This window comes from Cricetulus griseus, chromosome 7, assembly GCF_003668045.3.
Source record: "Cricetulus griseus strain 17A/GY chromosome 7, alternate assembly CriGri-PICRH-1.0, whole genome shotgun sequence".
Lineage (NCBI taxonomy): Eukaryota > Metazoa > Chordata > Mammalia > Rodentia > Cricetidae > Cricetulus > Cricetulus griseus.
In genome coordinates, this window is record NC_048600.1 from 129275445 (window position 1) to 129289921 (window position 14477).

Sequence of the window (14477 nt, forward strand, 5' to 3'; positions counted from 1 at the left end):
ACTGAGCCTGCGTCTCTAGGGCCGCCCCCCCCCCAAAAAAAAAGGCCGACGGGCAGCTACTGACGGTCAGAGCCGCCCCCGGGGACTTCGATGGCGGTGCGGTCACCCCGGACGCTGCTCTCCCGCCAGAGCCACACCCCAGAAGCACCTCAGCCCCGAATTGGGCAGGGATGTTCGGTTCGGTTCGCACCGTCCAGGGCCAGCATGAGCAGTGAAGGACCGGGATGGTCGTCTGCTGAGCAGGCTGAGCCCTGTGCGATTCGGAGCTCACCCGAGATTTATGGGCTTAAGAAGAGGGTGGGTGGCAGCTGTGGAACCACCTGGCCGGCTGCTCTCACGAGGACCCTGAGGCTTGACGGTTTATGCCCTGGTACCTTGAGGGGCTTTCACCAAGGGGTGGAAGGAAACCCCTTAGCCCAGATTTGGGATTGTGGGTGGAGGGTTCAGGCAGGGAGCCTGCTGCGGTGGGGACCACTGTGGACCTTGGGTTGTCAATCCTTTATTTGGTAACTACCCATTGAGATGGAGGGCATAATGTAGGTAGTTTAGGGAGAAAGGGCCAGCCAAAGAAACACCCTGAGCAGAGCCAAAGAAACACACTTTGGCTCTGCAACCAGAACCAAAGAAATGTACCCTGACCCTGAAACCAGTGCCAAAGAAACACACTCTGTCCCTGGAATCACCCTGGCCCTAAAATTAGAGCCAAAAGGCTAAAAAGGACCAATGAAAGAAACAGACTTTGGCCCTGAAACCAGAGCCAAATCTGACCCCAAACCTGTGCAGAAAACTAACCAATTCCTGAGCATCAGATCTAGCCACTCTGAGCTCAGGAATTGAAATCTGACCAATCCCCACCCTGGAAAAACTCTGCCCCTAAGAATCCTTATATAAGCCCTGTGCCTGTTTACCTTGTGACTGTCTTGTCTTCTTCCACCCTGGCAGAGGCAGCCACCCTCCTGTATTCTTCCCTCCTAATAAATCTCTTGAAAGAGGTTTGGGTGAGAACTTCTTTGCTGGAACAGAGACTGGCTGGAATGGAGCTGAGAAGGGCTGTTACACTCTCACCAGGGAAGCCTTACTGGAAGAGGCAGCGAGTGAGTTGTTACTGTCCTGAACTGAACTGTAACACCTTCTCTGGGGAAGCCCTCCCCTGCCAGAGCAGAGCTGTTACACTGGGGAAGCCTTTCCCTGGAGCAGGGCTGTAAGCTGCTGCGCTTACTGTGACCTGTGGTATTCCTTGGCTCCTGAGTGCCAGGATACCTTTCCATCTGAGCTGTAACACTCAGTATTCTGTGGCTCCTGACAGCCAGATCCCTGTGCATCCCAGCCCAGCCCCCATAAGGCTTACCCAGAGGGCAGTTTGTTGAAGGTCAGTTCTCTCCTTCCACCATGTTTGTCCCAGAAATGAAACTCAGGTCGTTTGGCTTGGAGGCAAGCACCTTTATCTGCTTAGCCATCTCGATGGCTGGCCCTGATTTCAAGTTTTTCATTTCAATCTTGGTGCTTTGCCCTTGCCAAACCTCTGTAACTGTTACACCCGTCGTGCCCTCTGTGGCTAAGGGTACCTCAATCCCCTCTCTTCACATTAGCACCTGCTTCACTCAGAGAAGGGCCTTGGGTAACTAGTTTTCAGCTTCCCACCCCTCCTCCCTGGGGGATGCCCTGCTCTGTGGGAGTTGATGCCCATCTGTGTTAACGATCCAAGGCCACCATTTTCAGAGTCCCATGGCAACTCTTCCCCAGGCCAAAGTGTCCTGTCCACCCCCTAGAGTCTCTCAAGCAATCCTTCAAGTTTCTCAGGAGCTTGCTTTCCCATCTAGCCTAAGTCTGTGGGTCACAGTCTGAGCTACTGTCTCATCGGTAGCACAAATCCACTTGTGGGCTTGCCTTTCTGCCAGCACAGACTCATTCCTGGATCTGCCCAGCAGTGTTCCGCCCCCATGTTGTCCACTCATTCCAACGCAGAACAGAACCAAGAACACAGCCTCAGCTGGCTGTCCTTGCCAGCCATTGCCTAGCCCTGGCTCGGCCTCAGCTTTTATTCTGCTTTCTGGTGACTCTAGAATACCACATCAAGCCTTCTCTGGTCTCTGCCCTTCTAAGAGAAAAGAGTGACCATCAGGCATTCGCTTTGGGGCTGGAGATGTACCTCAGCTGGAAGCGCACTTGCCTAGCATTCGTGAAGCCCCACCTCGCTCAGTTCCCAGCACCACAGAAATCAGTTATACACCTGTGCTCTTGGCGGGTGAAGGCAAGAGGATTAGAAGTTCAAGGGGAGGCAGAGGCAGGCCGATCTCTGTGAGTTCCAGGCCAGCCTGGTCTCCAGAGTGAGTGCCAGGATAGGCTCCAAAGCCAAAGCTACGCAGAGAAACCCTGTCTCGAAAAACAAACAAATAAACCAAAGAAGTTCAAGGTCATCCTGAAACCAGCCTGGGTTACATGAGACTCCTGGTGATGGTATTTTGTTTTGTTTTGCTTTTACTTTTTTGAGACAGGGTTTCTCTGTAATAACTGTGTCTGACTGGAACTCTCTCTGTAGATTAAGCTGGCCTTGAACTCACAGAGATCCCCCTGCCTCTGCCTCCTGAGTGCTGGACTAAAGTTGTGCGCCACCATGCCCAGTTTGTGCTGGCTACTGGGCCTGTGTGAAGAGAGTCTCAGGGGAGACTGTCTAAATCAGGTTGGTTTACCTTTTCCTTTTCTTTCTTTCTTTTCTCATTTTTCAAGGCAAGGTCTCCCCATAGAGCCCTGACATGCCTGGAACTTGCTATGTAGACCAGTCTGGCCTTGAAGAGGCATGCATGGGCTCGTGCCCTTCATCGTGGCTGTGACTAGTGTCTCCAGTTCCTGGATGTCACTGCAGTGATGGACTGTAACCTGGGATTATAAGCAAGGTGAAGAAACACTTTTTTCCTTAAAGTTGCTTTTTGTCAGGGTGCTTTGTCATAGCAAAGGAATGAAAATAAGACACCCTGAATCAAAACAGAAGCAAAAACAGACCAAAAAGCCTGGAGTAATGGCGCACACCTTTAATCTCAGTACTGGAAGGCAGAGGCAGATGGAACTCTGTGATTTCCAGCCTGGTCAACATAGTAAGTTCCAGGACAGCCAAGGCTACATAATGAGACCTGTCTCTAAAACAAAAGCATTGAACAGTTCTAACTTGTATGTCCCTAACTACTGTCAGGTGGGAAGGCTCTGAGACATTTCCCTCTCATTAGCCTATGGGCTTGCCTGGCGTAGTTCCAACACTGTGTCAAGAAGACACAAGACTCCTGGGTCACAGTGTCATTTTGACAAGGTAAGCAACACTGGCCTTATGCTGTGTCACGTTTAATCTTGTGAGCCCACAGGGATGAGGCAGGGAGTTAAAGAGGCTTGCAACACCGTGGAAGACCTCTGTATAGGGGGAACAGAGTGCTGAATGGTTGACCAGATGCAAGCACCCCTGCATTTGCTAGACAGACATGACTTCATTGCCCTCAGTAGGACAAGTGTGCCCTCTGCTCCACAGGAAGGCACCATCATTATCTTCTGAGGTTCTTTACTTGACAAGACAGTTTGGAACCAAAGAGTGAATTCGTCTGTCCTCAGAAGTGTCCACTAATGGTTAAGAATTCTCTTCCCGCTGGGTGGTGGTGGCACACACCTTTAACCTTTTAGCACTCAGGAGGCAGAGGCAGGTGTAAGTCTCTGACTCTGAGTTCGAGGCCAGCCTGGTCTACAGAGTGAGTTCCAGGACAGCCAGAGCTACACAGAGAAACCCTGTCTTGAAAATCAAAAAACAAGAAAAAAAATAGTATTGTTGGGTGGTGGTGGCTCAGGCCTTTAACCTAAGCATTTGTGAGGCAGAGGCAGGTGGATAACTGTGAGTTCTAGACCAGCCTGGTCTACAGAGTGAGTTCCAAGAAAACCAACCAACCAATCAACCAACCAACAACAACAAAAAATTGTCTTTCCACCTGCCTGCTCACACCTGTGGCCTCTGTTCCCCCAGGCCCCGGAACCCAGCCTCCCTGCCTGTCCTTTTCAGGTCTTACTCTGACAGTAACCCTCCTTCTTGTGGTGTCCTGATCCAGTTTATAAACATGCCCGCAGGGCTGCTCAGATGCTCAGTGAGTAGAGGTGCTTGCTGCCAAGTTCCACAAACTGAGTTTACTTCCCATGACCCACAAAGTGGAAGGACAGAAACAACTCTGATGCCACACTGGCTCATGGCATGTGTATAGACATACACACACACACACATACACACACACTCATACACACACACATACACACACACACACACACTCATACACACACACACACTCACACACACTCATACACACACACACTCACACACACTCATGCACACACACACTCATACACACACACACACACACTCATACACACACACACACTCATACACACACTCATACACACACATACACACACTCACACACACACACTCATACACACACACACACTCATACACACAACATACACACACACACACTCACACACACTCATACACACACACACTCACACACACTCATACACACACACACTCACACACACTCATACACACACACACTCACACACACACACACACACATACACACACACACACATACACACATACACACACACATACACACACACACACACACACACACACACACACACACTAATAATAATAATGATAAAAACATCTCCTCAAGTGCTTCATCTTCTGTTTTGTCCTAGTTTGTTCTATGTCCTCTTGTCTTCTGTGGCTTCAGTGACACTGTGACTGTGCTGTGTGTATCCTAGTGGGACATGAGATCTCTGGGTTTCATGCAGGCTCACCTGCCTCTGGATTTAACTCTGAGACCCTCATAATCTCTCTTGGAATCCTTTCCTCTTGTGATTTTAACCACCAGTGCGTTCTTGGCCACTGTCTGTCTGTCTGTCTGTCTGTCTGTCTCCAGCACTGTTCTGTCAGCTATACATCTGCTTAGCTTCAAAGGGGCATCCGAAGACTGGAGCTGCTGCTTCTTTCTTCCTCCTCCTCCTCCCATTTCTTTCCTGCCCTTTGGGACAGGGTTTTGTTTTGTAGCCATGTCTGTCCCAGAACTCACTTTGTAGACCAGGCTGGCCTTGAACTCAGAGATCTGCCTTCCTCTGCCTCCCAAGTGTTGGGATTACAGGCGTGCACTGCCACTGCCCAGTTGAGTTTGGTTTTTTAAAGTTTGGACTGTTTATAATTTTTTGTTAGGTTGTTTGATTACAAATTTAAAAAGAAGTGGAGAATCAATCACAGAGTTTAGTGAATGAAGGCATAAACAGATGGTTCCGCAGCCACAGAACGGAGTGTTATCCTGCCTTGAAAAGGAAAGTCAGGGGCTGGAGAGACAGCCCACAGGTTAGGAACATGGACAACTCTTCCAGAGAACCCGAGTTCAACTCCAAGCACCCACATGGGGACTCTCAAAAGTGCCTGATACTCCAGCTCCAGATGTGACCCACTCCTGGGCACATACCCCCCCCACACATTCACTCATCTAAAAACAACTCGATAAGAAGAGAAAAACCAGAAGGGGAGCGCTGGAGAGACTGTATAGCCCTTGTCGTTTTTGCAGAAGACTGGGTTCTGTCCCATAACTCTCATCAGGCAGCTCACAATCTACTGACGCTGGGTTCCAGAGGGGCAAATGCCCTCATTTAGCCTGAGAGGGCACTGCATGAATGTGATGTCCATAAAACTACTCAGACACATGCAACATACACACAAACAAAAATATAAATAAAAGCAATAGATTTATAAATACATACATCTACATATACACAGCACACATACATAAATATATTCACATATATACAAGCACCCATGCATAGATGCATGCATATTTACATATACGTGCATATGACTAAGGAAAGCCTGACACCTGCTACAACAAGGATGACATTGTGTTAAATAAAATAAGCCAGTCACACAGAGCTCAACACTGTGTGTAAGGTGCACTTATGTGAGATTCACAGTATGGAATTGGTGCGAAAGGGGTGGGAGAAAGGGAGAAGGGGACTTGTTTAATGGGTCCAGAATTTTAGTTTTTGCAAAATGAAGTGTTCTAGGCTACAGCAATACTCATGTTAACATTAGTGGGTTGCTCACTAAAAATGATTGAGATTTATGTTCGGTGTATTTTGCCACCATTTGTTAAAATGTGTGAGACTGGATCTGGAGAGACGGCTTAGAGGTTGCTTACATGGCTGCTGAACCTGGAGGTGGTGGCACTTTCCCTTAATCCCAGCACTCAGGAGACTGAGGCAGGTGGATCTCTAAATTCAAAGCCAGCCTGGTCTACAGAGCAAGTTCCAGGACAGCCAGTGCTACACAGAGAAGCCCTGGCTGGAAAAACCACCCCCGCCCCCCCCCCAAAAAACAACCAAACAAACCCAAACCAAACACCTAACCAAAAGAAACAAACCCACACTGACTACTCTTCCAGAGGACCAGGGTTCAATTCCCAGCACCCACATAACAGCTAGCAACTGTTTGTATCTTTAGTTTCAGGGGATCTGATGCCCTCTTCTGGCCTCCACGGGCACTGCATGCCTGTGGTGCACAGTATTACATGTAGACAAAACATATGCACATGAAACAAAATAGATAAAGCCTCAAAAAATGTGGTATGTGAAAGAGAGAAAGAGAATTGATGTCCACTGTGCTTTGGGGCTGTTTGTCTCAAGTATCATACATCAACCAGTTTTGAATCAAGACATTGAATTTAATTGTTAAGGGCTTGCCTTACAGTATTTTGATTTCTAAAATATTTATTGTCTTATGTATGTGACCATTTTGCCTGCAGGTATGTGTGTGCACCATGAGCATTCCTGTGGCGGTGAGCATCAGAAGAGGAGTCAGAGTGCCTCGAATTGGAGTCACAGGGGGTAGTGAGCTATCATGTGGGTACTGGGAACTGAACTCAGTCCTGTGCTGGAGCAGCAAGTGCTCTAACTGAGTTACCTCTCCTGCCCTCTGGAAGTGTCTAAACTAAACGTCTGTTCACAAAAGTTCTTAGAAAGAAGCTTCTGGATTGAACTTCCTGCAGGTCTAAGGAAACTTCTGCAGGTCTAATGAATCTTCTGTAGGTCTAATGAATCTTCTGCAGATCTAAGGAACCTCCGGCAAGTCTAATGAATGATAAAGACATGGCGATTATAGAGAGTTGGAGTATTGCAGGTCTACAGCCACATTATCTTTTATCTTGGGCCACTTCTCTGTCTCTCTGTCTCTGTCTCTCTGTCTCTGTCTCTCTCTGTGTCTCTGTCTCTCTGTCTCTGACTCTGTCTCTCTCTCTGTCTCTCTGTGTCTCCCTCCGTCTCTGTCTCTCTGTGTCTGTCTCTGACTCTGTCTCTCTCTCTGTCTCTCTGTCTCTGTCTCTCTGTGTCTCTGTCTCTGTCTCTGTTTCTCTCTCTCTCATCTTACTATGTAGCTCTGGCTGACATGGAATTCATGTAGACCCACCTGGCTTTCCTAACATCTTTGAGACCATTAAGTAAATCATTTGGATTGTACAAACAAAATGCTTGTTTCCCGTTCAGCCAGAAAGCTAAGAACACAGTCAGACAGCATCTGAGGCCTGTTACAAAGCTTGTGACTTTGCTGTAACTGGCCACCTGGCATTTCTCCCAGGGCATTTGAAAAGTGCCTCCATGTATGATTTGCTTTGTTCTGCTACTATAAAACCTTCAAGAAACTGCTCTCGTGTTGAAACAGATTTTGGAGTATCCCTGAGCCTGTGTTCCTGAGCCAATGGCAGTCATGTTTGACTCTAAATGAATTCTTTTCTCCCCTTGGAGACAGCTGCAAGGCCATATGCACCAGTGAGAAGTACTACTTACTACAGTAAGTGTGGTTAGCCTTCATTCAGCGTCCCCTACGAAAGCATCTTGAGAAACCACACAGTCTACTCAAAAGCAGGATACTGATGTGGGTGAGGTGAAGATGAAGACAGTTTCCACAGCTTCAGCAACACACATGTTGTTCTTTTTATAGCCTCGCCTCCCTTCCTGCTGTCTCCACCTGCCACCGCCACCCCTCACCCCTGTCTACCAGTAATCTTTATTTCTATATTTTTTTGTCATTACAAGAATGCATCCATTCAACAGCTTTTAAAAAAACCTCTAAAAATTACATTATTTATTTATTTATTTTGTTTGTGGAGGTCAGAGGACAACTTTCAGGAGTTTATCCTCTCCTCCTACCACGTGAGTCCCGAGGATGGGAACCATGCTGTCAGGCTTGGCACCAGGTGGCGTTACCAGCTGAGCCATCTCACTGTCCCCTCATTTAATATTTGTGATCCTGCCACCCTGTGTAATTCAACCGACACTTGTCTGAGTTGTAAGCATCAATGACATGTTCGTTTACTGGGGAGTATTATTTTTTCTTTGTTATTTTTATTTGAGGGTTTTATTGTTGCCATTGCTATAGGGACAAGATAACCTCTGTCAGGGGCCAGGGTGACCTCAAACTTGCTGTGTATTGAAGCATAACCTTGACCTTCTGTTCCTCCTGCCTCCTCCTCCCGAGTGCTGGGATTACAAGTGGGCTCTACCACACTTGTCAGAAGTTCTCTGGCTTCTTCAGTACTGGGAACTGAGCCCAGCACTTCCTGCATGCTAGGTAGCACTGTTTTGGCTGCCCAGTGGGACCATTAGCCTTGGTGGCTTTGTCACTTCCTGTGATTCTCTGTGAATGGTTAATGACATTGACAGATTTTCCCTGTATTTATTTCCTGTCTCTTTATCCTCTTTGGTAAACAGTTTTTTCATGACTTTTAGTCCATTTTCTAACTAGATTTCTTAAGCTTTGAGAGTTCTGGGGTTTGTTTGTTTGTTTGTTTGTTTGCTTAAGGGTTTTGTTTTGTTTTGTTTTGTTTTGTTTGTTTTTCTAGACAGGGTCTCATAATGTAGTTCTGGCTGTCCTGAAACTCACTCTGTAGACCAGATTGGCCTTAAACTCACAGAGATCCTCCTGCCTCTGCCTCCTGAGTGCTGGGATTAAGCCATCACTGGCGTCTTTAAATTTTAAAGTTACATTATGTTGTGTGTGAACACAGGTGCGTGCACATGCCACAGTGTGTATTGGAGATCAGAGGACAACTTGCAGGAGTGAGGTCTCTTTCTACGGTATGGGTCCTCAGGACAAACTCAGATTATTGGAGTTGGTGGCAAGTGCCTTTACCTGCTTAGCCATCTTGCCAGCTCCTCCCCTTTTGGGGGGTGGGGAGTATAGGATCATGTTTCATGTTTAAATGTGTGATCCATTTTGAACTGGGTCTTATGTACACTGTTAGCACTGGGTTGGGGCTCCTTTGTGATGCCTGTTGCCACCCAGTCTAGCTCTTTCCTGCTATGTGGAGGTTTTTGTTTGTTTTTGTTTTTACTTTTTTTATTTCCTGGTAAGTGTGTTACTGATGTATGTGGGAAGTGTTGAGCCACCCGTAAGCGTTGCAGTTCAGATAGAAAGGAATCATGGAAGTCAGGAGCCAAGGAGTACCTGTGGGGAGAAGGGGCCAGCCAAAGAAACACCCTGAGCAGAGCCAAAGAAACACACTTTGGCTCTGCAACCAGAGCCAAAGAAATGCACCACGACCCTGAAACCAGTGCCAAAGAAACACACTTTGTCCCTGGAATCAGAGCCAGTTAAAGAAATACACCCTGGCCCTAAAATTAGAGCCAACAGGCTATGGCAAAAGGACCAATGAAAGAAACAGACTTTGGCCCTGAAACCAGAGACAAATCGGACCCTGAACCTGTGCAGAAAACCAACCAACCCCTGAGCACCAGATCTAACCATTCTGAGCTCAGGAATTGAAATCTGACCAATCCCTACCCTGGAAAAACTCCACCACTAAGAATCCTTATATAAATCCTGTGTCTGTTCAGTTTGTGGCTGTCTGTCTTCTTCTACCCTGGCAGAGGCAGCCACTTTCCTGGATTCTTCCCTCCCCAAAAAATACCTTGAATGAAGTTTGGATGAGATCTTCCTTCACTGGAGCAGAGACAAGCAGATCAGGGCTGTAACACTTTTTAGCTGGGAAACCTTCTCTTTGGCAGAGCAGAGTTGATATACTCCTGTTCTCCACTCTCTGGGGGATGGGGCAGGACTGTAATGACTTTGGGGAAGCCTTCTCCTGCCAGAGCAGAGCTGTTACACTGGAGAAGCCTTTCCCTGGAGCAGGGCTGTAAGCTGCTATGCTTACTGTGACCTGTGGTATTCTTTGGCTCCTAAGTGCCAGAATACCTTTCCATCCAAGCTGTAACACTCAGTATTCTGTGACTCCCCAGTGCCAGAATCCCTGGCCATCCCATCCATCATAACACTTACAGTAGCACAAAGTCACTGTAAGTGCACAGCCCTGCTCCAGGGAAAGGGTTTCCCAAGGTAATAACTCTGCCCCGGCAGGGGAGGGTTTCCCAAAATACAGCTCTACTGTCTGTGTTACAGCTCTGCTGGGGTTTAGGAAAGTGTTACAGCTCTGTGAAAATGTCACACTGCACAACAATCCTCACTCAAGAGATTTACTGGGAAGGAAAAATCCAGGAGGGTGGTTGCCTCAAGGGTGAGAAGCAGCAGCAAACTGAACAGAGTTCAGAGTTTCTATAGGATTTCTTGGAGGGGGACTTACCATGATGGCTTGGGATTGGTGGGTTTTGTGGCCTGATTCTGGGGCAAGCTCAGGGATTGGTGGGATTTTGTGCTCAGCGATTGGTGGGATTCTGCAGCCTGACTCTGGGGCAAGCTCAGGGATTGGTGGGATTTCAACCCCTTGTCCTGGGGTCACATCAGGGGCAGGGTACTTTTGCCTTGGTCCTTTCACCCTACACTTCAAATGCAGAGCAATTGCCATTTGGAAAGCATAGCTACATGCTTGAAACAGGGCGTGGTGAGGCTGGGTTGGGGTCAGACAAGGGGGTTTCTGTCCACTCAGGGTTTTTGAGGAGGTGCCCCCAGGAGCCTATTCTCATGGCACTACCCCTGTCTTTCATCCAATAGCAATAGCAGAGAGCAGTTGTTAAATCACAGGGCAGGGTTGATATGTCCAGGTCAGGCTGGATAGAGGACTGAACCTGGCCTGGCCTGTTGCTTGTGACTACCCATAAAGATGCCCGCTAAAGTTACTTTGGGGAGGATGAACAATATGTATGGACAACGTGTCCTGGGAGCCATGAGAGAGATTTGTTATCTCAGTGACAGCAGTAATTCAGGTTACTTCCTTCTCTCCCAGTTACTTTTGTTTTTATTTGTTTGTTTGTTTTTTGAGACAGGATTTCTCTGCGTAGCCCTGGCTGTCCTGGAACTCACTTTGTAGACCAGGTTGGCTTCAAACTCACAGAGCTCTGCGTGACTCCCTGGTGCTGTGATTAAAATCAATGTGCCAGCACTGCCCAGCCTATAGATTTTTTTTCTTTCTTTTTTATGGAATGTTCCTTTACACTGTGTGAATATGTGTCACTGTGATTGGTTTAGTAAAAAAAAAGCTGACTGTCCAATAGCTGGACAGGAATTGGTTAGGCAGGAGGATCAGTGTAGGGACACTGGAAGAAGAAGAAGGGCAGAGTGAGAAGAGTCACCAGCCAGATACCGAGAAGAAACAGGAGGTGCAAGATGAAAGAGAGGTACCGCCATGTGGGAGAATGTAGATTAGTAGAAATGGGTTAAGTTGTAAGAACTAGTTAGTAGTAAGCCTGAGTTATGAGCTGGGGATTTATAATTAAGTCTCCGTGTAGGTTATTTGAGAACTGGTAGGCAGGAAAGAAAAGTCCATCTACAGTTTTTTGTTGTTTTGTTTCCATTTTTTTGGTATTGTTTGAGACAGGGTCTTCCTATAAAGCCATAATTGGTCTGGAACTTGCTATATAGTCCAAGCTTGTCTCAAACTCACAGAGATCCTCTTGCCTCTGTGGATTATAGGCATGCACCACTAAGTCTGACAACTGGCATAGGTTTTCTCAGGCACGAGACATTCGGAAGGCAGAGAGCGGGTTCAGACCAGGGCTTAGTTACAGATCAAAAGAGCTGGACTCAAGCCTGAGGTCGGGAAAGGTGGTGTGAGGACGCAGCAGCCTCTGTTCTCACCTCTCTGGACTGAGCCTGGGGGCCTAAGTGTTCTTGGCTCCTGGGCAGAGCCGTGGGGAGGGTGCCTACCTGCCAGGATCAGTGTGACACGGGCCCTGGCCCCAGGTCTCAGTTTGCAGGGCAGTGTGCTCAGTGGGCCAGCTGCCCGCTGGGGAGAAGCCTGCTGCCCCTGCTGCCTGTCTGTCCTCCAGCAGGACAGTGAGACGGCAGCCCAGAGCTGAGGGGCTAGGCTTCGAGGTGTGCCCCTTGAGAAAACACTGTCCCTGGGCCTTCATCCTACCACTTTCTGGGGACCAGGTGGTCTGCTGGGATTGCACAGAGTGTCCACAGTATTGCATGTTTTTCCTGAATTGATCATGCTTCTTATTGTTTCTAATGGCAAGGCTTTCTTTGATAACATGGGTTTAATTCTGCTCTGTTACTCTGTCCTGTCAAGGGTGTCATTTCCTTCAGGAAGAGATTAGGGTTCATCACGATCATAGCTTCCTGCTCGCCCTAGGCATAATTTCTGAGCTAGGTTGTGCAGCCAGAAGGGAGGTTATTAACAGGCTTCTCCCTGATCCAGATGTCCTCAGCCAGGCTTCGGTGGGATGGACCGAAGCCCAGGACTCTCAGTGATAGCCTGTGAAGGGCAGAAGGGAGTCTGTTGCTGTTGGCCACTGGCATCCTTAGTTGTCTCAACGGCAGGGTTTTGCCTCGCTGAATGGGGACTGGGAAGGGAGGTAGCAGTTTAGGGCCGACGGGCTCAAATACAAGCTCACTTCCGTGAGCTGCTATTGCTTTCCTGGATTGCCCCCCCCCAAATGTTTTCTTTTATAAGTTTCTCTAATGAGTGGGTCTGTGGAGTTCCTTCTGGGCCTTTGTTTTTCAGAGTCTCTTGTAGCCCAGGTTGGCCTTGGACTCACTGTGTAGCCCAGGCTGTACCTCCTCCTCTCTAACCCCTGAGTGCTGGATTACAGGTATGTGCCACCATGTCTAGATAATTTAATGTTTTTGTTTTATTTTATTCTCTTTCTTTTTTTATGACAGGGTTTCTCTGTGTAGCTCTGGCTGTCCTGGAACTCACCCTATAGACCACACTGGGCTCAAACCCCATATCCACCTGCCTCTGCCTCCAGAGTACTGAGATTAAAGTCATGTACCACCATCACCTGGCTAACATTTCTTTTTTAAAATAACAACAACAAAAAAAATCTCATTTATAGGGGCCTGAAGAGACGGCTCAGTGGTTAAGAGCACTGGTTACTCTTGCAGAGAACCCAGGTACAATTCCCAGCACCCACATGGTGGCTCATAATTGTCTGTAATTCCAGTCCCAGAAAACCCCTCTGTGGGATTCCCTCTTCGGGTCTTCCTGGGTTCCTTGCACACATGTGAGGCACATGTGGGGCACATACGTACACGCAGGCAAAGCACCCATACACATAACTAAGAACTGAGGTCCTCAATCTTCCAGTTAAAGGCACCCCACCCTCCATGACTGGAAGACCTCCATTAGGCTCCGCCTTTTAAAGGGGGAAGACCTCCATTAGGCTCCACCTCTTTTTAAAAAATATTTTTCATTTAACTTTATTTTATGTGCATTGGTGTAAGGCTGTTGGATCCCCTAGAACTGGAGTTAACAGACAGTTGTGAGCTGCCATGTGGGTCCTGGGAATTGAACCTAGGTCATCTGGAAGAGCAGCCAGTGCTCTTAACCGCTGAGCCATTGCTCAAGCCCCTAGACTTGAGCCCCTAGACTCCACCTCTTAAAGCTAGCCTGGTCTACATAGAGTTCCAGGTGAGCCAGGGCTGCAGAATGAGGTCCTGCCTCAATAAAATAAATACTGTATTTTGCTAATTCTAAGTGCATGTAATTCATTTAGGTCTGGTTAATTCTGAGTGTTTGACGTTCTTAAGTGCAATTTTTTTCAAAACTAAAGTTTATAAATTTAAAATAAATAAATGGAGAGATTCTAAGTTCAAAACTCTCACTCTGGAACAATACTGTGTAAGCAGCCTGAAAAAATCTACATTTTCATATTTTCACCAATTTTCTTCTCAGTGTCTGATGGCATCTGAATCTCAACCAAGTTCCCAATCAAAACTCATTAGATGTTCTAATTGCACACCAGAGCCTGATTTTGTCATTTCCATCAAAGTCCCTTTGAGATGATTAATGAGTTTATGGGAAAGAAAGAAAAGATGAAGATTGCACTGGCGGTGTGTCAGCAATATCTCAAAAGGTAAATTATGCTGGAACTTCTGCTGAGTGGAAACTGAGTCAGCAGAGGGAGAACACAGCCGACTGCTGCACTGAGAATGTGAGCAGGGGCATTCTGATTAGCCCCAAAATGGATCAGCACTTGTGACCTACACAATCAGA

The 14477-nt window shown here is 47.4% G+C and overlaps 1 protein-coding gene across 1 annotated transcript in view; it reads left to right on the forward strand.

The window, feature by feature from the left end:
- The first annotated feature begins 90 nt into the window (after positions 1-90).
- The window catches only part of LOC100763224 (alpha-N-acetylgalactosaminide alpha-2,6-sialyltransferase 1), a 37342-nt gene continuing 22955 nt past the window's right edge, over positions 91-14477 (forward strand). Inside the window, exon 1 of the mRNA XM_035448174.1 lies at positions 91-370. Within this exon, the coding sequence (XP_035304065.1) occupies positions 91-370 (280 nt within the window). The remainder of the gene's footprint in view (positions 371-14477) is intronic.